Below are 23,847 nucleotides of genomic sequence, written 5' to 3'. Positions count from 1 at the left end.
ATGTCGCCTCTCGCCCTCCTCCTGTGTGGGGTGATCGTCGTGCTGCTGCTGGTTCTGCTAGTGAAGAGCGCGTACTCCAGGCCCGACAACTTCCCACCAGGTACGTACTTCCCGCTGTCTGTCTATACTAGCGGGCTGATCAGCGGATCACAGCTTTGGTTTCGTCTGCTCCCAGTGTGTACATACTACGTGGAAATAGCCAGCTATCCATCAATGGCCAGTTACTTAGTCAGCCTACATATACCCTGTGTGGCCGTCCGCGGTGGTCTAGCGGTTCTGGCGCTGCAGTCCGGAACCGCGGGACTGCTACGGTCGCAGGTTCGAATCCTGCCTCGGGCATGGGTGTGTGTGATGTCCTTAGGTTAGTTAGGTTTAAGTAGTTCTAAGTTCTAGGGGACTTATGACCTAAGATGTTGAGTCCCATAGTGCTCAGAGCCATTTGAACCAACACCATGTGTGACCAATAATGTACTCCATATTTTCGCTATCCTATTGACGGAGTGTTCGTTTACTTGCCTTCCTAAGGTGATATGCAGTTATTACTAAACATGATAAGATCATACAGAGTCTCGTTGCAGATATGTTGTTCCCTCTCTATGCCTATACTCGTTTGTGACGAGGTGTCACTGCACACAGTTGGGTGTTACCTGGCGGCAATAAATGGCGTAGTTGTGATCTACTGTTTGTATTGTACCAAATATCATGGCTACAGTTTTTAAGCCTGGACACCCACGGAGTGTCCATGGAAATGAATGTAACCCAAAACATATGTAGTTAACGGCTTAAACATTTTACTTGAGAAAGGCTACATAGCCGAAACGACATAGTACCCAGAATAAAATTAAAGTATAAGCAAATAACAGCCGGAGCAGGAAACTTGTTTCTTTCAAAAAGGTATTGGATACATCGTACTAACACCATTGTCCCATTCTGGGAAGATATCTTTCCACATTTCTAACAGCCTATCGCATTATAAATTAAAGTCCTCCACTGCTATTTTGTGTCTGTGTCTAAAGGCTACACTCAGGAATTGATGTAGGGATTTTGAAATGCTTTAAACTAAATGATATGGTGACTACACGAGAGAAGTCATGCGGCCTTAGACAGTTAACACTGTCGTTGCGAAGCTGCAAGTCAATGTGTTAAATCGTATACAGACATACTATAATACTTCTATGTGGCTTTGATTTCTCAGTCTCTCTAACGGCATCCCAAAAGGCACTGTTTTTCTCATCCCACAGCAAAATACTTCGGTTAGTTTTACCCGATCAAGTACTGCCATTATTTTCTGACGTGCAGTAAAATGGTTTACATCTGAAAACTTATTTCGTCAGTAATACAAATATGAGAGGTAATGTTGCATACGTTCACGGTTTTTATAACACCGTGTTTACTCAGCGACGAAGCACCCTTCTATTTAACTGGAAAAGTTAATCACCACAGTGTGAGAATGAGCGATACTGAACATACACATGAAATTGTGTCGCATGAACGAGATTCACTGAGTTTGATGTTTTCTGTGCCATGTCGTAGACGAAGCTGTATGGGTCGGTTTCCTTACATAAGAGTACAGTAATGGTACCTCTTACCCTGATAGGTTTCAATTGTCACTGTCTTCACTTCTGACTGCTAAGTTCGAGAATTTCATCTTCCAAAAGCTCGGAGCACCCCTCACTGGAGCATAGATTTTCGTCGCTACCTAGACGACGAACTTCTGCATCGCTGGATTGGGCGTAGTGGTGAAGATGATATGGCTCTGTCCCTTTGCCACCTTCCCCCTCCCCTCCCCCCGCCAGTTCACCTGACCAGACGCCTAGTGATTTTATCCTTTGGGGATATATTAAGAACCATGTACACAGGAACATTGCAACAACGAGGTGTCTTTCATCGCACCTCATGGCACACAAAATGTCTTCACAAATTACAGATTTTATGTTGGGATGGATGTAGAGATTTCTGACTTGCAGATGTAATTTCTGGTGTCCTCTAGAAAATATGTTGCGACGTTTGCTGTCCGCGTTGTATATTAATGACCTTGTAGACAGTGTTAGATAACTGGAACGAGTTTTTCCGCGTGATACGGTGAACCACGATGAAGAACTGCGTGATAAAAGCTGCACATATGTTCAGTCGTACCTTGACGAAATAGCGATTTCGTGGAAAGCGTGGCAACTTGCTTTATATTTTCAGAAATGTAAAACCGTGCACTTCACAAACTGAAGAAACGTAGTATCCTGGAACTGCAATATCAGTGGGTCTCAAACGAAATTGGCCAGATCGTTTACACACACGGATGCACTAGTTTTATGGATATAAAGTGGAATGAGCAAATAGGCTCAGTCCGAGTTAAACGGAAGTACCGGACTTCCGTTCGTTATGAGAATACTAAGGAAATACGATCAGGCTACAAAGGCGAATGCTTACAAATCACTTGTGCTACCCGTTCTAGGATATTACCGGAGTGTGTGGGACTCACGGTAAGTAGAACCGATAGGGGTTACTTAATGTATCCAGAGAAAGGCAACGAGAATGGTCACAGCTTTGTTTAACACGTGGTAGAGTGCCACGGAGATTCTGGGGAATCTAAAATAGTAGAAGACAGACACACACTATCCCGATTAAGTCTTACAAAACCCAACTTTAAACGATAAATACTGGAATAACTACAACCTTCTAAGCATCGCTCCCATTGGAATCGTGAAGTCAAAATTAGACTCATTACAACGCCCACAGAGGCGTTTAGACATTCTTCCCACATCCCATATGAGAATGGATCGAGAAAAAGCCCTAATAAGTGGTAGTATGGAAACTACACTCTTCCATGCATTTTACAATGGTTTTCGGAATTTGGAGGTTGCTGTAGCTGTAGATGTTCTTACGTATTAAAAAGCAGGTATACAATGAACAACATGAACAATATACTTGTCTGCAGCTTAAAATTGTAATCAGAACAATGCTGCTAGCACACACCATGAAGTCAACGCTATAAAATGTTGACATTTTAATTCTCCTGCACCTGCGTAACAAGGGAAACTCGCTATCGCATCTTCCTCAGATTTATTGGTAAAATGGCTCAGTGATCCACTTCCACTTCTTCAAAAACTGAACGCAAATCAATCATGAAAACAAGAAGAAGATGCACTTAACTGTGAAGGAGGAAGCAAAATACAAATAGTGAACGGTTAAAGCTCAAAATTTGCAACATGTAGCTAATTGCAAGAACCTCGGCGCCCGTGGTTGTATGTTTACGATGTTGGACTAGAAAGCGAGAGATCCGTGTTCAACTCTCCCTAGTGTCCCATTTTTTTCACAAATTTATGAACTGCCCGTCCGGTCACTGAAGTGTCTATTCTCTTTCTGTAGTCTTGGCGATTGTTGTACGAGGGCTGTTCAATAAAGAATCAGATAACTTTTTTTGATCATAATTTCTCACGCTAAAATTTAACCGTATGATATTCTGTTAGCTTAATGTGCAACAGACACACCGTAGTAGTTTCATTGTTGGGACTCCTGGTTTCAAGGTCAGACATGTTCAGTATCTCCTACCGCTCCAATGGAGGTGACACGCGAGGATCAATATACGGCTTTGAGATTCTGCTTTCGTCTCAACTAATCTTCAGCTGCGGCCTATACAATGTTACAGGAGACCTACGGAAAGTCTGTTCTTCCCTACAGCACAGTTCGAAAGTGGTTTAAAATGTTTAAAGAGGGCAGACGATCAATTTCAAAGGACGGTGGACCCGGTACTCCAGTTACTGCTCGTACGGAAGAAAACATCAACACTGCTGCTGTCATTGTGAGAGAGGATCGACGACTTACCTTAATATCACTTTCTAAAATACTGAACATTTCATTGGGTGCCACCGAAAAGTTGGTCACAGAGAAATTACACACGATATGTATATGACCACGATGGGTTCCTAGACAGCTGATTCCCGAACAAAAGGACATTCGCATGCAGGTCTGCATGCATTTAAAGCTGATATTAGACGAAGATCTGGAGTTTCTTTCAAATGTAATCACTGCTGATGAAACTTGGCAACATTATTTTGATCCTGAGAGCAAACAGCAAAGCTCAGTGTGGAAATCTCCTTCATCGCCAATCCCCAAACTGGTTGCTTCTACTGGGAAATATATGGTCATCTCATTCTTTGATAGTCATCGAATGGTTTATCAGCGTGCTGTACCTGCAGACATATCAGTGACTGCACAATCCCACAGGGATGTGCTGAAAACATTGCAAGTCCATATCAGGCGAAAAAGACCACATTTTCGTGAAGCATGCATGATCCTGCACCACGATAATGTGCGTCCCCATATTGCCAATGTTGTTGGTGAATATCTTACAAAAATGTACGTGTAGTGCATTCCTCACTCTCCATATAGTCCGGATTTAGTCCCATGTGACTTTTCTCTATTCCCTAACATGAAGTAACGACTTCGTCGGAGGCATTAGCAAACATCAGATGCAGTGGTGAAGGCTACGGAGGTGATTTTGAAGGACCTCTGAAAAAATGGTTTCCATCATGTATTTGGTGGAAAGGCTGGGACAAGTGCATTGCATTCAAGGGAGACTACTTTGAGGAAGATCATAAAAATTATGAGGACGAGTAACGGTATGTTGCCAGAGAAAAAATTATGATCATTCTTTATTGAACAGCCCTTATTCTATACATCGGTTATACAATATGAGTCATGTGGTTAGAACATATTATCATCCCAAGTAAATGTAAAGAATAATAAGTGCACGCGAGATACATCATAGACCACTTACAGAAATGAAAACAACAAAGAAACGGGTGTGAACTATGTTACAACAAAGTCACGGAATGCAAGAGTCATAACTTGTGTAGAACATATCGGAGATAAAGGTACGTGCATCTGGAGGTCCCTTCGTAACACGGACGTTACACTATGACGCAGATAAAAATCTGAATACAAACAGTCACGTCTACTATCGGACGCATAGTTTATAATCTTAGGGAAAAAAAAGAAAAAAGAAAGTAGAGCTTGAGGGAGATTTGGACCCATATTACCCCTTCGCAGACCAACACCGTGGCCATATAAACATGACTCCATATTCACTCAAATTTTCTCAGTGTTGCATACTCTTATCTTGATATTGGACAGTTCCCTGTTTCTATTTTCCTTCTTTTCTCACAGTTCACTACACCGTCTTCCTGTTACCAAGCTTTATCTGTGTTCAGTTTTTGACGGGATATCCATTGGGGCATCTGATCACAAAATCTGGGGGAATGGGACGATGAGTTTCCCTTGGTGGTAACATATGCCTGAGACGTTGCTCACATGGCGTAGAAAAAGTTTTCTTCTGGTTTATTCTACGCACGTTTCAGTAACGTCGGAAGGTTCTTCAACCCCAAAATCTCTCGCTACACCTTTCTTCTCTGTAGTGTATCGCTAGGCTTTAGTCATTCTATATAGTGATAGCATTTAGTTTCGTTCTTAATGATCTTCAGGTCCACAGAAATGTAATTTAAACGTATTTGCATACTCGTCTGCCTAAAAGTTTTCGACGTAAACTAAGTGTCCTGGTCTACCTTTTACTTAAGGAAATAAGGATTTTGATTGTCCAGTTGCCGCGTATACTGTTACATAAGCATATTGTGGTTTCAAATACAAGCGTTTTGACTGTGTGCATCACATGAACAAAATGACATGTCTGAATGTAGTACTTGGCAAGTCTGCTTCCAGCTTTGTTGCCGCTGTTACCTGCGTGGGAATGTAGTACTTGGCAAGTCTGCTTCCAGCTTTGTTGCCGCTGTTACCTGCGTGGCAGAACTCATTTCCAGTTCTGTATGCTACAGGGCCCCCTGCGCTACCAATATGGGGGAGCTACATCCAGCTGCTGCTGGAGAACTACAAATTCCCATACAAAGTGATGGACGCCTTCACGCGCCGCTACAACTCCAAACTGGTGGGCTTCTACTTTGGACCGCTACCTGTGGTGGTCATCAGCGACTACGAGGCTGCGAAGGAGGCCTTCAACAACCCCAGTCTGCAGGGCCGCATATCCAACGTCGCCATCAAGCAGAGGATGCCGCATGAGGACCTAGGTAAGCAATGTCTGCTACCTGAGGAAGGAAGTTTAACATTAGTTTAATAGTTTTCCTTATTTAGTTTCCAGCTTTATGCTGGAGCAATATGGAAACAATCCAAATCTGGTATTTATTTTCCACTTTAACCGTGAAAAACGTGTAAGGTAGAGTCCCAAAATTTGGCCACCTATTTTTATCACTTGTTTATCCATCAGACTGCCAGAACAAAGAAAAGCACGTGACCATTACACTCCCAAGTATGTTTACTATTTGTGCTAGTGTCAAATAGTGTAACAGCTTCATGAAGAATGTGAAAAGTAATGATAATTTAAGAAAGTGGCTATTCTTCATTTATGAGGAATGTGATCTAAATAAGACCCCATGTATTAAAGATATGCAAAACTTTGAGAGTTGGCAAGAAAATCACTAAACCCAAAAGAATTTGTAAAAATCAGTTGATACTAGAAAACATCCGAGTATTAGCACTTATGTTTCAAACAAAGAGTGCAAATAAATTTAGTTTCGACGACTGCATTTTTCGTGGCTTCGCGAATTGCACTTTAATCACAGAATCCATTTTTGTCCTTTGTTTTCCTGCGAATACACTGTGTATCAAATTCGACATTTTTCATAACCACCGCCGTCATTTTCATCACCGACATCTTCTATGGGAGCCATATCAGGAGAACGGCGCGCTTTACAGACGGTGCTTGATTGCCAGAGGCACAGTTGATGTAAGATATTTTCAAAAATCCAAGACAAAATAGACATGACTGACTTTCTGTGGTTAAAAAACTGGATAGCTAATATTTATATTTGACAGTGAAGCACATTCTGTAACTAAAACGTAACAAAAACTCATCTCATCTCCGAAAATAAAAAACAAGATTCAGAACTATCGCAAAGAACGCTTCTTGTTTCATGCACTCACCTTATCACCTTACTGTGGCCCTCTGAAAGCTTTGACGCTAATACTGCACGAGTGCACCACTTGCTGGAGAGTTTAAAGAGGGTGACCATACCTGGATAAGGGGCTATATTTGTGCCCTTTACACTTCACAAATCGCACACATTTCACGAATCTTGGTCTTATGTGCACGTTAAAACCGGAACATGTGACAACTTTATTTCTAAATAATAAAGCTGCTTGTCAGGCTTCTTCTATGTGTCATGTTCCTTCGTTATCAGGTATAATAAGTATAATAAATTCAAGTTAATAGACAAGAACATGAAATATGTCTTTTTTTCTTATTATTTCGGCCAGTTACTTCATTGTGTTCCCATATTACGCTGATCAGTTGTTATTACGGAAACTCTCATTCCCACATCGTTTCTGGGTACAGATACTACATCTTGTGAATCCTGAATGGAAGGGACGATTATCACACATTGGTTTGGACACATGACAGACATGTTTTCAGTGAGCCCACACTGAAGTCTTTTATGAGCTGTGTGTTAATAATATTGCTAAAACAAAACAAAAACAACACGAAACAATGAGAATGTAACAATCCGCATACACACAAACACAAACACACACACACACACACACACACACACACAGACACACACACACACACACACACACACACACACACACACGGAAAAACCAAAATCATAGAAAAGGACAACATATGAATGAGGCTGGGTGATCATTGTACTAAAAACGTATGATCCAGTCACTATGCAACACTTTACGGCCTGAAAGCCTAGGCTGCAGTTCAGGAATCACACAGTCTTTAAAAATTTTACCGCACCTGGCTCGAGCACCTCGCTGTTATGAATCTGCCCTTACGCCAAAATAAGATCTTCTCTCGCCAAAATGTGTAATGAAATTTGATAAAATGTGGCGTGCAGTGAACTGTAGGCCACAGGTTTATAGACTGGGGCTTTGAGCTGTGTGTAAGTGGCCAGTGTCCTATTTCGAAGCTTGGTACGTTTGCTTCATTTCAATGTAGTGACTGACGTTAGGTACGCCTTGCCGAATGGTTGGCTTCACACCCTCCCAGCCACTCCCTCGCCCACAGTTTCATGGCACATTCCATTCCGTGCAATCTCTCAACAAATGTTCATAAATGAATTGCATCAGTTTCTTCAACGTCATGTCAATGCTGATAAGGCTATGCTCGACGCTGTGCAGGCATAAACTTCAGAGTGGGCCCAGAGCTGATGGAGCAGCGTCGCTTCACTCTGAGGTACCTGAGGGACTTTGGCTTCGGACGGCGTTCCGACCACCTGGAGTCGGAGATCGAAGCGGAGATGGCGGAGCTGGTGGGGCTCATCCGGGGAGAACGGCAGGATGAGGTGAGTCCCAGGAACAGCCTTCCTTCTTGCTAGCTGCACGCAACGTAGACAAGTAGTGTTGGTCGCACTCGTGATGTTCTAGACATCTGCTGTACAGGTGGTCATCTATAATTAGTGCAAACTTTGCGATAGTTCTTCGCTGTAGTGCATGTTCATTATCAAGGTAGTGGCTGTAACAGTACGTAGAACTATTACAGTTCACAATCACCATATATTATTAAAAAAAGGTAATACGTATGTGCAATGTGTGGGTTTATGTTCCACATCTCCTCCTAAACCACTGGTGCAGTTTCAACCAAAATTGGTACACATATCCATTAACATTAGGCAACAATCGCTTTGAGGGGTAAGAAGCACTTACCTATCGTCGTTCAGGAGATACGGTTTAGGAAACACTGAAATGCTTGAAAAACGTAGGTGCACTCAGCGTAAAAGAAAACTGCCCAGAATCATGTTTCTTAATTTGGATGCTGTTCGTATAGATTTGTAAATGATGCATATTTCTTTGTACAGGTGTTTCATAATATGAAAGTTGTTTTCACGAATACGTGGAGACAAAATTTTTTCGTTACTTCTCTACAAACACAGTTCATTTTTTGTTTTCATTTCTAATAGAAAATAGGCAAAATGAATACCTGGGAAATGCCGTGTTTGTATATATATGTAAACAAGCTTCTGAGTAACGTCGTAAGCTCCAGATGACTGTTTACATACCGGACCCTTACTAGATAGGATTGGTGGAACAAAGAGTGATGATTCTAAGAAGAGCACTGTATTTCGTCACATGTTTGTTTAGTGCTTTAACGTTGTAATTCCGAGAGCGCATTCCTTTGAGAAGTCAGCTAATAAACAGCTGTGTCCTTGTAGACTTGGCGAAAAGACGATGAAAGTAAAATCAGACAGATTCGAACGTGAAAATTTATTAAGAATATTTCTTTCCGTGCACCATTCGCAACTGGAAGTGGAAAGGGGGAATCTGTCAATGGTACTCAAGGTACGCCTGTCACACTCTGTAATGAGGCTTGCAGAGCATAGATGTAAAATGACTAACTGCTCAGATTGACTACTCAGAAAGGTGGCTCCTTTAAATTGAAACCAGGGAAGTTGTAACAGTCCACTTCAGTCATACAACAACCACACACCACAGCTGGGCACCTCATTGTGGTGTTGTCCAAGACAGAATCTGTGTTGATCATCCACACATGCTGCAGACGACTATTCAAACCTGGGTCTACGTTAACTTAACACCTGGAATAGTGTGGTGTGATATCCAAGGATGGCACTCGGAATTTGGTTGTGTTCTGGAGTATCTGTTAGGCCTAATGCAGATGATTCAGGAGGACGACGTTTCAATCCCGTGTCCGGCCATCCTGATTTAGGTTTTCCGTGATTTCCCTAAATCGCTCCAGGCAAATGCCGGGATGGTTCTTTGAAAGGGCATGGGCGACTTCCTTCCCTGTCCTTCCCTAATCCGATGACACCGATGACCTCGCTCTCTGGTCTCCTCCCCAAAACAACCCAACCTTAATGCAGATGCTTTTGGACTCTATTTTAGTTTAATGTAGTGCTAATATATTCTATGGTTGAAGCTTTAAGAACCGTAATCGGGAAAAACTTCTTCAGTTTTGTGTCATATATTCAAATACTACACCTCATATTTTAATTCCTGCTACTAATACAAAACGACGTTTCGACAGATTGTGGTGCAACCATCATCAGGAGACGGCAGCCGGCGTGTACTGCTACCTGATGCGCTGTTCCCTGGCTTCATCAACGGCTTCATGCCGGTGGTGGCGGGCAGCCGGCTGCCGCGCACAGCAGACGGGGTGTGCCGCTACCTGGGGCACGCGGGCCTGCAGGCGGCCAGGGCTGGAGACGCCACAGGCGGTCTCCTGACGCTTCACTCCGCACTGGCCTCCATCGCGCCCAAGATGTCCGGCTACCACGACACAGTAGAGTCCGCCGAGAAGATCCTGACCTACTTCCATGTGAGTACCGAGGTATCCACTATTCTTTCGGTGGTGGAAGCAAGATATTCCAGAGTAGATCGAGCAAGTCCAGTTATGTACAGCTGCTTTTAACTATTATGTAGAGGAGAGAAAACAGCAGCAGAAGAAGTCTCTAACGAGTAGTAGGAAGACAGGTAGAGGATCGATGACTGGTGCAGGAATTAGCAGTGACCCTGAGTGTAACAACTCTACATCTATGTGATTACTCCACAATTCAAACTTAAATGTTTGTATTAATGTTCATAGATTAGTTTTCAGATTATTTCTCTTCCGTTTTACTCTAACAAGCGGAAAATTTATACCAAAATCTTTTTGTGTGATCTTAGATTTATTGCATTTTTTTTGCTATGGTCATTTTTCCAAGAGTCAATAAAATATTTTGGCATTGAGAAGAGAAGATTTCTGAGTGAAATTCCGAAAATAGATCTCACCGCAACGGAAAGCCTCTTTGTGTTAATGACATGCACCTCAACTTCCTTATTGTGTCACTGATACTCTCGCCAGTATTTCGCGATAATGCATAATGGAATGCCCTTCACTAAGCTTTATTAACGTCCTCCATCAATTTCATCTGTTAATCATCCCATAATGTGCAACAACACTCCAGAATAAGACGGACAAGCATGGGGTATACAGTATTTTTCTTAGGTTTTGCGCAGCTTTTGGTTCGCCTTCCCCACAAATTTTTGTATGTGGTGGTTACAGTTTAAGTGGTTTGTAATTTATTCCCTAGGTATTTAGCTGGAAGTATTGGTAATAAATGGAAGGGGGCGGGGGTGGGGAAGGGCAGAGGTGAATCCACAGCTATTCAGTTTCACTGTTGCCAACTAACCCCTGGAAACAGTAACAAGTTTAAAATATCTAAATTAACCATCTGGATTGATCATATAAAAAAACTGTAAAAAAGAGCAAATGTTCGAGTTTCATCAGATGGATCTCAAAGAAATATGATTCATTCTCGAGAAAAGAGACTTATAAAGCCGTGGCTCAACTGATTCGTGAATATTCCTAATCATTCTGGTCCCCTTACCAGTTTGGGTTGAATGGAGAAAAAACAAAGAAGAGAAACACATTTCGTCAAATGTTCGTTTAGTAAGTAGTAAGATGAGAATCATTTGCCAGCATATTCTTTTCCTGACGTATTTGACATTAATCGGGTTCTCAATAGCATACCATCCTCACTTCGCGTGTTAAAACAGTGTCAACATAGCTGACAAAATTTTGAGCCGTTTTCACGTTACTAATGTGTTCACGTTGTGTCAGTAAATTACTTTCCTATGTACTTCTTTCCCGAGTATTCTTTAAACTCCACACCTATGAGTGAGCGTTAATATGATTCGTGCCAAGAGTGCTGAAGCATCCTAGATCACAGCTTCTGCTTTCAACTTTTTTTATCGTGGATGTTTAAACCCTTAAAATTCCCCAGCAATACTGTCACCAATTTAAGAACCATTTTTAACTTACGAGATAATGAATTATCTAGCGTGAAATTCAGGCATGACCTAGATATGCAATGGGATTTCCAATTGAATTTCTGAGAGGGTTGTCTCTTTTTACATCTGTCTTCGTGACACTGAATTTTTGCCAATGTTCAACACTTTTTGCCAGCTGCCACATGGCTCTGAGCACTGTGGGACTTAACATCGGAGGTCATCAGTCCCCTAGAACTTAGAACTACTTAAACCTAACTAACCTAAGGACATGACACACATCCATGCCCAAGGCAGGATTCGAACCTGTGACCGAAGCAGTCGTGCGGTTCTGGACTGAAGTGCCTAGAACCGCTCGGCCACCATGGCCGGCCAGCTGCCATATTTTACTGTTGTTAACTACAGTTTTACAACTTACTGGTGATTACAGTCTTATACATCGATAGAATTTCTTCTCTTTATCTTACATCTTTAGAAAATCTGTATGAATTTCAACCATTGTTTTTCATTTTCTAACATAGAAATTTCTCTTAAACACCCAGAATTTCATAAATGGAATAAACTATTAATTGAAAATGAAAAACTACGAATTTTCAAAGCTGCCAGTTTATAACCCATTACAATGACAATTTTACATGTACGAATTACTTTCCTTTTATGTCCACGTGCAAAACAGTTATGCTTCATTTGCTATCTCATATTCAAACTTTCTACTTGGCTTAGTAATTTCAAGCTGCAGTTTCTGGTTAATAATCGCCCATAACGAAATAAAGAAGAGAACGTAATCCATGCTGGTAAATTTTTGGCTTCCAAACAGAAACTTTTGCTAAAAAGAATGCGCCCCACTATTTCATCACAACAGCAATATTCTGCCCAACAAGGAAGTGTACCTGTCCATTGGACATCTGTTTCATTCATCTGCCTATCATTACAGACCCTTAGGCGGCTGCTAGGACAGTATTTACACTACACGTCTACCGTCTCAAAGACTTAACCAGATGTGATATCCACTAATTACATATCTGAGACAAAATCTTCGCCGGCGCGGTGGCCGAGCGGTTCTAGGCGCTTCAGTCCAGAACCCCGCGACTGCTACGGTCGCAGGTTCGAATCCTGCCTCGGGAATGGATGTGTGTGATGTCCTTAGGTTAGTTAGGTTTAAGTAGTTCTAAGTTCTAGGGGACTGATGACCACAGATGTTAAGTCCCATAGTGCTCAGAGCCATTTTTGAACCAAATCTTCATAATAAAATTTTTACCCTTTATTCACTACATTTTGCGGTCTCCATATGTATCTATTCTGTATATATAAATGGTAACTGACTTCTGACTTGAGGCTGATAATACAGAATAAAGTTAGGTATTGTTTTTTCTTCTCTGGCAGAAATGACACATAAATGACTAAGTCTGTCTTTTTGCAGCACGTGATCAAGGAACACGAGAAGACATACTCAGATGATCACATGAGGGACTTCATTGACAGATACCTGAAAGAAATAAAAGAGAAGAAGAAGACGGGTACTGATACAGTATATTCCAGTAAGTACTAAATGGGAGCTGTATCTTATTAACTAATGAACTTGCTCCTGTTTCTGTTAAGTTCTATCATAAAAGTAAAAGGTATAGAAACCACATGTCTTATAAATGCTGTCACTGACGGTTCGAGGGATGGGGGGACTTCATGACTGTCGACTTTCACTTGACAAAAACTATTGTTGTTGCTGTGGCTATTTTGATATCTTCGATATCTTTAACACCTATGTTCGCCCCAATTGTTGTTGTCCTCATGGAGCCCTTGCTCAACAACCATCATGAGCGCCTGGATATGTTGAGCTGGTGCTCCATCTTAGTACTACAAAACGCCAATACATCATCCAAGAATACATGTAAGAGTCTCTGTTACATTTGCTGTATCAAGTGTCAACAGCAGGTGTTTGTGTTCGCAGCTGACCAGCTGGGGGTCACCCTGTTCGACACCTTCTTGCCAGCTTCCATGGTGCAGTCAACAGTGCTCTCGTGGGCCCTGCTGTACGTAGCCCGCCACCCAGAGGCGCAGAGGCGAGCACAACTAGAGCTGGACTCAGTCGTGGGAAACTCGAGGCTTCCAAACCTCAACGACCGTCTCCAGTGAGTATGCACTAGACATATAGCCACTGGCTCACACAAGTTGGCTAGCCGATACAACCCACCACCTGCAGGTGGTGTCAGGGAGTCCAGTTGCAACAACTATCTCACCAGAATAGTTTCCACATCTCCTTCGTCACATGTAACACATCTTTACTGCAGCTCATCAGTGTAGGGTTCTATGCAGAGTGCAAGTATTATATACAGTCACACTCATGTTTTTCTTGATTGGACGATAGCAGAAGATACCGAAATGTGTTTGTGATTTGTAGCCTACTCTTCTCACCACCATCACCACCACCAAGGACATCTCTCGATTAACATCTCCAGTGGATGGACTACCAGAACACATTATGGACTGTTTTGCAAATTAGCCCCCGAGACAGTCTGATGATCAAGAACTGTAGAGCACCACCTATTCACTTCTCACAGACATGAGACCTTGGGCACACTGGTCTTCACTCTGGAATAGCTGGGCTCACTTTTCAGAAAATGCTGATCAAGCCCCCGTCCAAGGATATCGATTTAGGTTTTACATGGTTCCCAGAATTTAATAAAGACAAATTCCAGGATAGATAATTTGAAAATGGATCTATCAGAACTACCGCCTCACTAATGACCACACTTACGATATGATGTTAATCATTTCTTTACTCCCCAGACGAATTCTAGCAGTGAAAATTTTTCAACAAGCCGCTTTGTCGTGCATTTACCCCTGATGTGGTTAACGCTTCATCTTAGTTACCATGGTAATGGAGAAAGTTAATTATTATCGAATGAATACCTTAATATTCTGTGCATTACTGCTTAAGACAAGCATGATGAGATGAATATTGGATAAAATTATCTGACTGTTATTGGAAACGTATGCTCTCAGGAATTTGTAACCACTCATATCCTTTTTCTCCCAAGTTCATAACTGGTAACGAAATTAGAACTTCCTATTACATTTACTTTTGCGGTAAACGTATTACATGGCGCAATTCTTTTCACAACAGATAATATTATTCCAATCTTACATTTTATACAGTTTCTTGTTGTTGTGGTCTTCAGTCCTGAGACTGGTTTGATGCAGTTCTCCATGCTACTCTATCCTGTGCAAGCATCTTCATCTCCCAGTACCTACTGCAACCTACATCCTTCTGAATCAGCTTGGTGCATTCATCTCTTGGTCTCCCCCTCCGATTTTTACCCTCCACACTGCCCTCCAACACTAAATTGGTGATTCCTTGATGCCTCAGAACATGTCCTACCAACCGATCCCTTCTTCTAGTCAAGTTGTGCCACAAACTTCTCTTCTCCACAATCCTATTCAACATCTCCTCATTAGTTATGTGATCTACCCATCTAATCTTCAGCATTCTTCTGTAGCACCACATTTCGAATGCTTCTATTCTCTTCTTGTCTAAACTATTTATCGTCCATATTTCACTTCCATACATGGCTACACTCCATAAAAATACTTTCAGAAACGACTTCCTAACACTTAAATCAATACTCGATGTTAACAAATTTCTCTTCTTCAGAAACGCTATCCTTCCCATTGCCAGTCTATATTTTATATCCTCTCGACTTCGACCATCATCAGTTATTTTGCTCCCCAAATAGCAAAACTCCTTTACTACTTTAAGTGTCTCATTTCCTAATCTAATACCCTTAACATCACCTGACTTAATTCGGCTACATTCCATTATCCTCGTTTTGCTTTTGTTGATGTTCATCTTACATCCTCCCTTCAAGACACCATCCATTCCGTTCAACAGCTCTTCCAAGTCCTTTGCTGTCTCTGACAGAATTACAATGTCATCGGCGAACCTCAAAGTTTTTATTTCTTCTGCATGGCTTTTAATACCTACTCCGAATTTTCTTTTGTTTCCTTCACTGCTTGCTCAGTATACAAATTGAATAACATCGGGGAGAGGCTACAACCTTGTCTCACTCTCTTCCCAACCACTGCTTCCCTTTCATGCCCCTCAACTCTTATAACTGCCATTTGGTTTCTATACAAATTGTAAATAGCCTTTCGCTCCCTATATTTTACCCCTGCCACCTTCAGAATTTGAAAGAGAGTATTCCAGTCAGCGTTGTCAAACGGTTTCTCTAAGTCTACAAATGCTAGATACGTAGGTTTGCCTTTCCTTAATCTAGCTTCTGAGATAAGCCGTAGGGTCAGTATTGCCTCACGTGTTCCAATATTTCTACGGAATCCAAACTGATCTTCCACAAGGTCGGCTTCTATCAGTTTTTCCATTCGTCTGTAAAGAATTCGCGTTAGTATTTTGCAGCCGTGACTTATTAGACTGATAGTTCGGTAATTTTCACATCTGTCAACACCTGCTTTCTTTGAGATTGGAATTATTATATTCTTCTTGAAGTCTTTGGGTATTACGCCTGTCTCATACATCTTGCTCACCAGATGGTAGAGTTTTGTCAGGACTGGCTCTCCCAAGGCCGTCAGTAGTTCTAATGGAATGTTTTCTACTCCCGGGGCCTTGTTTCGATTCAGGTCTTTCAGTGCTCTGTCGAACTCTTCACGCAGTATCATATCTCCCATTTAATCTCCATCTACATCCTCTTCCATTTCCATAATATTGTCCTCAACTACATCGCCCTTGTACAGGCCCTCTATATACTCCTTCCACCATTCTGCTTTCTCTTCTTTGCTTAGAACTGGGTTTCCATCTGAGCTCTTGATATTCATACAAGTGGTTCTCTTTTCTCCAAAGGTCTGCTTAGCCATTTTGCACTTCCTGTCGATCTCATTTTTGAGACGTTTGTATTCCTTTTTGCCTGCTTCATTTACTGCATTTTTATATTTTCTTTTTTCATCAATTAAATTCAATATTTCTTCTGTTACCCAAGGATTTCTACTAGCCCTCGTCCTTTTACCTACTTGATCCTCCGCTGCCTTCACTACTTCATCCCTCAAAGCTATCCATTCTTCTTCTACTGTATTTCTTTCCCCCATTCCTGCCATTTGTTCCCTTACGCTCTCCCTGAAACTCTGTACAACCTCTGGTTTAGTCAGTTTATCCAGGTCCCATCTCCTTAAATTCCCACCTTTTTGCAGTTTCTTCAGTTTTAATCTACAGTTCATAACCAATAGATTGTGGTCAGAGTCCACATCTTCCCCTGAAAATGTCTTACAATTTAAAACCTGGTTCCTAAATCTCTGTCTTACCATTATATAATCTATCTGATACCTTTTAGTATCTCCATGGTTCTTCCATGTATACAACCTTCCTTCATGATTCTTGAACCAAGTGTTAGCTATGATTAAGTTATGCTCTGCACAAAATTCTACCAGGCGGCTTCCTCTTTCATTTCTTACCCCCAATCCATATTCACCTACTACGTTTCCTTCTCTCCCTTTTCCTACTACCGAATTCCAATCACCCATGACTATTAAATTTTGTTTAATTTCTTCGTCATCTGCAGAGCTAGTTGGCATATAAACTTGTACTACTGTAGTAGGCGTGGGCTTCGTGTCTATCTTGGCGACAATAATGCGTTCACTATGCTGTTTGTAGTAGCTTACCCACATTCCTATTTTTTAATTCATTATTAAACCTACTCCTGCATTACCCCTATTTGACTTTGTATTTACAACCTTGTATTCTCCTGACCAAAAGTCTTGTTCCTCCTGCCACCGAACTTCACTAATTCCCACTACATCTAACATTAACCTATCCATTTCCCTTTTTAAATTTTCTAACCTACCTGCCCGATTAAGGGATCTGATATTCCACGCTCCGATCCGTAGAACGCCAGTTTTCTTTCTCCTGATAACGACGTCCTCTTGTGTAGTCCCCGCCCGGAGATCCGAATGGGGGACTATTTTACCTCCGGAATATTTTACCCAAGAGGACACCATCATCATTAACCATACAGTAAAGCTGCATGCCCTCGGGAAAAATTACGGCTGTAGTTTCCCCTTGCTTTCAACCCTTCGCAGTACCAGCACAGCAAGGCCGTTTTGGTTAGTGTTACAAGGCCAGATCAGTCAATCATCCAGACTCTTGCCCCTGCAACTACTGAAAAGGCTGCTGCCCCTCTTCAGGAACCACGCGTTTGTCTGGCCTCTCAACAGATACCCCTCCGTTGTGGTTGCACCTACAGTACGGCTATCTGTATTGCTGAGGCACGCAAGCCTCCCCACCAACGGCAAGGTCCATGGTTCACGGGGGGAAGTTTATACAGATGAGAAGACGTTATTTCTATGCATGTACGCAGAAAAATACCTTGCACTCTTCAGATAATTCATTGCACAACTAATATACTCTCATCTCCGCATCATTCATCAAAGGGAGTTCTTTGAGGAATTGGAAATTATGTTTATAAGAGTGTTATGTTTGTGAGTATGTTATGTTTAACATATTAACATCAACCTGTTGCCTGCAGCTTACCGTACACAGAGGCCATCCTGCGAGAGACGATGAGGATACAGACGCTGCTGCCAATCGGGATACCCCATGCAGCTACAGAGGACACAACCCTACGGGGGTACACCATACCAAAGGTAAGTTCTAAATCTCTGCCTCCTACTGGAATTGTCCATGTAAACCGTGAGAGAGAATCTCTACAGCCACTGGTTTCGTGCACAAAGTTAAGCCAGGTACCTCTATCCGCTGTCTGGATGCTCCATACCAACGATCAGTTAGAACCACTACTTCCTATTGTAATGCTCCATACCAAAGGTCAGTTGGAAACGTCCAGATCCTGTCACGATACTGAGTAACAAAGTCAGCTATTGGTCTCTGGCTTCTGCTGTTTGGCGCAGGAAGACGAAATATTTATGAAGGTGTGGTGCAGTGGTGACTACCATTTCACAGTACTTATAATCATTTAATATCAAAACACACTATTTCTACTTTATTAAGTCGGAGTTTGAGTGACATGTGGGTATCACAATATCTACAGAAGTCATGTATGTATGACTTCTCTAAGCGTCACAGAGTTAAAAATTTCTGTGTGCTGATTAATACATTGTGTTGCAGGGAACTGTGGTGGTGGCCAATTTATGGAGTATGCACATGGACAAGGATGTGTGGAGAGACCCAGAGCACTTCAGACCAGAGAGATTCCTCAACAGCGACGGCACTCTGTGCACCAAGGATCTCACATTACCCTTCAGCACTGGTATGTGTTACCCTGTACAAGTAATTTACATTTCCAGTGCGTAAGCGTATTAAATATCCAGTTTTTGTCGGTATATTTCAACGTCTACCGATTGGAAAGTTGGTTGGTTTATGTCTCTTCTTACGCCGATCTTGTGGAAGTTGACAAGCAAGTGTGTGGCTTTCTTAGTACAGTTGAAGTTCAATGTAAGAATGTAGGTTTCTACAGCTGAAACCCATTTTAGTAACCTCCTTTTCGATGTGTGGTTGCAAGTGTGACTGGGCTGTCTGCTATAGCAGACGAAACATTGGTAGTTATTCTTCATATGACGTAGTCACAAAGGATTTTACTGAGAAGGCCAAGAAATCGTTCATGTTGTCATTTCTTTCTCGTAGAAAACAGAAATTATGCCATTTTCTGTCTCTAAAATTAAGAAAAATTCAATTTTTTATTACCATACAGGGTGTTTCCGTAAGAGCGTGCAAAAATGTAAGAGGACATAGGGAATTCTCTACTGACCAATCTGAGGTAGATAGGTTGGGGTCGGAGAAGCCAGCTTAAGGAAATGTGGAAATAAACTAGTCTACCGCTTTTTCTAGCATTACGGTATTTCCACCTTATTTACAAATAACACACGTACAAGTTTACGCGTTCTGTTCTGTTTATTTAGATATACATTGTTTATTTCCTGCAAGGAAACAAGAAATGCGACCCTGATAGCGAGGAAGTCATGATGCAGGTTTTGTTTACTTTACTTGTCGATAACGAGGCTCTGTTGCCCCATGACAGAACGTGTTATGAATGAACAACAGATCCGTTCATTATTCATTGCTGTTGAGAGACGTATAGTACAATACGATGGAGCAGTACTGGTTCAGTATTTCCTGGCCTTTGGATAGGAATGGGAGGTCCTATTCCATGTCCTGCAAGGTCACCTGACCTGAATCCCCTTCGTTATTTTCTATGGGAATATCTAAGGTCACTTGAGTAAGAGACCCCAGTGGATACGGAGATGGAAATAGTTGCCTGTGATGTGATTCGAAACACGAAAGGGATATTTGTCAGAGTGCGTCAGAATCTTATTCGTCAAAAAAAATGGCTCTGAGCACTATGGGACTCAACATCTTAGGTCATAAGTCCCCTAGAACTTAGAACTACTTAAACCTAACTAACCTAAGGACGTCACACACACCCATGCCCGAGGCAGGATTCGAACCTGCGACCGTAGCAGTCCCGCGGTTCCGGACTGCAGCGCCAGAACCGCACGGCCACCGCGGCCGGCTCTTATTCGTCGTAGACATGCTTGCATTGAGGATGATGGCAGTCAGTTTCAGCACATTTTGTAAGATACAATTCAAATGGTAGGTTTATTTTGTCAGTGATAGTTTTAGCAGTTAATTAGTGTAAATAAAAGAGAACACAGTCATGTGATTTTATTCCTATCATCTCTTTAAGCTGACTTCTCTGACCCCAGATTCCCTACCTCAAATTGTTCAGTGGAGCATCCTCTATGTCTTGTTACATTTTTGCACACTCTTAGGATAACACCTTGTACATTAACCTTTTGCAAAACTTTATTAGCATTTGCTTCTGTTCCTGTCATCTAATCAGATTAATTATAACATTTGTGTCGCCTGCAAAAATTATCACTTTTGTGCAACTCCCTTTTTGTTATCTCCATAGTTGGTAATAGTTTTTTCGCTGTCAGAATTATTCAGCAGCCCACTTTGATTTCTCTTCGTTGAATATGATTCAGACTAGTTGTGTGTGCCACCAATTTAATAAAACATGAGTTTTAATTTCATCTTTATTACATGTCTCTCGGTATGCAATACACATTAACCAGCAATTATTTGTATGTGTTCACAGGCAAGCGGGTATGCCCTGGGGAGACGTTCGCCCGACAGAACATGTTCCTCATGCTGGCGGCGCTTCTGCAGAACTTCTCAGTCCGGGCAGACGGCCTGCCGCCTCTCCACTGCAACATCCCGGGGGCCATCGAGACTCCGCCTGCCTTCTGGGCCCAGTTTGAGCCTCGGTGAAGGATCCCATCGCGACACTGTTGCCACACAATGAGTTTATTGATGCATCCCTCGTCAACAATGCTATAAAACACAAAAAATATACATATTGTGTTCTGGTGTTAGTAAGAGGTAGCATGTCATAGACTCGTAAGAAGTCGGTATTTTTTACCTGTCTTTAATGAAGGCACGTAAAGCTCACTGCGAACTATCATGTCAAATGTTGATTTCTCGAAGACTGATTTATTGTTAATTTTAAAATATTCCATGAATTTGTACAGTATTTATTACACAAACTTTATTTATTTTATTAAAATATATTCTTATTATTTATAGGTACTTTCCACTTTGACACAAACTTTTTCTCCCATTCTATTTGCATATAAAACGCATGGAAAATTGCTTCTTGAATGACTCTGTGAGCTCTGTAATTAGTCTAACTTGTTTTAATGGACGCCCCGAGAGCAACAGTTAGGGTACTAGGGTATTCCTAGATTCCTCGGATAAAGTTGCCTCTCGAATCTGTAAACAGGCCTTTGCACTTTAATATCCGTGTCCAAACGAATGTTAGTTAAGACTTCCACCATTTCCATTATGCTCTCCTATGAGTCCTGCAGACATTCATTCTTTCGCACTGCATATAGTGTAATGATGAAATCCTAGGTTACCTAAAAAGAAACAAATGCACTGAGATTAAAGCAATGGATCAGTGAATACGAAACCAATGAAAATGAAATGAAATGAAATTATATAATGATATTATAAACAGTGTGATTTTTCTGAAATGTGAAGAAACGCAGGAAACAGTCCGTGAGAGGAATAGGAGCAGAAAACGTGATATGGACTTATGGCCGGAAAAGCGTTCCAAGGAAGGTACACTTAATGCAATGTGGAGGTAAAACATGGTGGGCCGTGTCAGTAACTGAGATCACATATGAGAACACAGCAAACAAGTGAGAATGTTCTGTCTGTGCTAGTGTTCTACTGGTATAGTGGAAGCAAATGATCAGCATCGGTTACCTCAATATGTGGATCGGGAATGCTGACGACTACCTCGTGGCATCAGTCGTTACACAGGTGACACTTATCTGCACTTCCTGCAGGTGACCCTGCCTCCCCTGGCGGAAGATGTACCTCTGATGGTGGTAAGCGCACAGTAGCTACTACGAAATGGTGCTCCAGCTTCTTTGGGTTTACGTGTAGACGCAAGTCGACAACATTGACGCCTACCTCACACTGGGGCTCAACTGTTGCTGATGGCAGCACTAATACTCTAGTACAAACAGCACATTCCATTCCCACCTGCCTGGAGTGTTCTCATGTACGTTTTCTGTTTCGAAACCTACGTTCTCAAAGAATGTTATCTCCACCTTCTAGTGGGTGTACTGCTCTTGGAACACATTCCTGGCCACATTTCCACTCGAGCCTTGTTGCTCCTTATCCTCTCCGTGACCGTTTCCTGCAGTCTGTCCACACTTCGAAAACTGAACCTGCATACGCCTTGTACCACGGTCATAGTTCTCCCCTAACTCAGCTACCCCACTGATGGCATCCCCACTGCCCTGGAGGACAACATCTGGTGGTTGTGTTACGATTACTTTGGGGATACATCAGTGACAATAAAAGCTTTAGTAAAGTCTGGGATAACTCTCAGATAGCGTAATGGTTAAGGCGGGGCTAAGGAATAATCAGAAAATACAAGTTCGTGTCCCAGCCTGGCACGAATTAAGAATTGTTACTATAAAGCCCCGTATATATGGTGTCGCGTGCTCAACATAGAACCGAAGGGACACTGTACGAAGATCGACTTGGTATTAGAGACTGATAACAACGATCCAGCAATCAGCAATTCAAACGAACAATAGAGGCCATTCAAGATACCGAATCTGTTAACAAGAGTGTTATGTCTGATCATAAATATCTTGTGTGGTCTTCATCAATGGTATAGAAGCAGAATGTAGTTTCCGTATCAGTGACGAGGCCATCCTGCTGAATGAATGAAGTTTAAATTTTCAACAGTATTTACGCACCTGTCTCTCCTAGCGTTGTCCAGAGATTGTAATAGTTCAGGTGCTTTCTCTCTGCTGATGTTTTCATCAAACTCTTCTCTTAATCTGTTGATCTCGTCATTCCAGCCTACACTATTGTCCATTAAAATTGCTACACCAAGAAGAAATGCAGATTATAAACGGGTATTCATTCGACAAATATATTATACTAGAACTGACATGTGATTACATTTTCACGCAATTTGGGTGCATAGATCCTCAGAAATCAGTACCCAGAACAATCACCTCTGGCCGTAATAACGGTCTTGATACGCCTGGGCATTGATTCAAACAGAGCTTGGATGGCGTGTACAGGTACAGCAGCTGCCCATGCAGCTTCAACCCGGTACCACAGTTCATGACGAGTAGTGACTGGCGTATTGTAACGAGCCAGTTGCTCGGCCACCAAAGACCAGACGTTTTGAATTGGTGAGAAATCTGGAGAATGTGCTGGCCAGGGCAGCAGTCGAACATTGTCTGTATCCAGAAAGGCCTCTACAGGACCGGCAACATGCGGACGTGCATTATCCTGCTGAAATGTAGGGTTTCGCAGGGATCGAATGAAGGGCAGAGTCACGGGTCGTAACACGTCTGAAATATAACGTCCACTGTTCGAAGTGCCGTCAATGCGAACAAGAGGTGACCGAGACGTGTAATCAATGGCATCCCATACCAACACGCCGGGTGATAAGCCAGTATGGCGATGACGAATACACGCTTCCATACACGCTTCCAAAG

The 23,847-nt window shown here is 42.0% G+C and overlaps 1 protein-coding gene across 1 annotated transcript; it reads left to right on the top strand.

Moving 5' to 3' along the window:
* Positions 1-21,082, top strand: LOC126088191 (probable cytochrome P450 304a1). Its single transcript, XM_049906316.1, has 9 exons — positions 1-100; positions 5,826-6,074; positions 8,197-8,360; positions 10,058-10,348; positions 13,220-13,337; positions 13,745-13,925; positions 18,324-18,441; positions 18,920-19,061; positions 20,910-21,082. Exons 1-9 carry the CDS (start codon positions 1-3, stop codon positions 21,080-21,082), a joined length of 1,536 nt encoding a protein of 511 aa, XP_049762273.1.
* The last annotated feature ends 2,765 nt before the right edge of the window (positions 21,083-23,847 follow it).

The sequence above is a fragment of the Schistocerca cancellata genome, chromosome 6 (genome assembly GCF_023864275.1).
Source record: "Schistocerca cancellata isolate TAMUIC-IGC-003103 chromosome 6, iqSchCanc2.1, whole genome shotgun sequence".
NCBI classification, from domain to species: Eukaryota; Metazoa; Arthropoda; class Insecta; order Orthoptera; family Acrididae; genus Schistocerca; species Schistocerca cancellata.
This window is presented reverse-complemented; position numbering and strand designations above follow the sequence as displayed.

Bases quoted from the DNA above. Each gene is read 5' to 3' on its own strand.
- LOC126088191 (XM_049906316.1), top strand. From the start codon at position 1: ATGTCGCCTCTCGCCCTCCTCCTGTGTGGGGTGATCGTCGTGCTGCTG. The intron at 101-5,825 runs GTACGTACTTCC...TGTATGCTACAG, and splicing joins GCCCGACAACTTCCCACCAG to GGCCCCCTGCGCTACCAATA. The intron at 18,442-18,919 runs GTAAGTTCTAAA...ATTGTGTTGCAG, and splicing joins GGGGGTACACCATACCAAAG to GGAACTGTGGTGGTGGCCAA.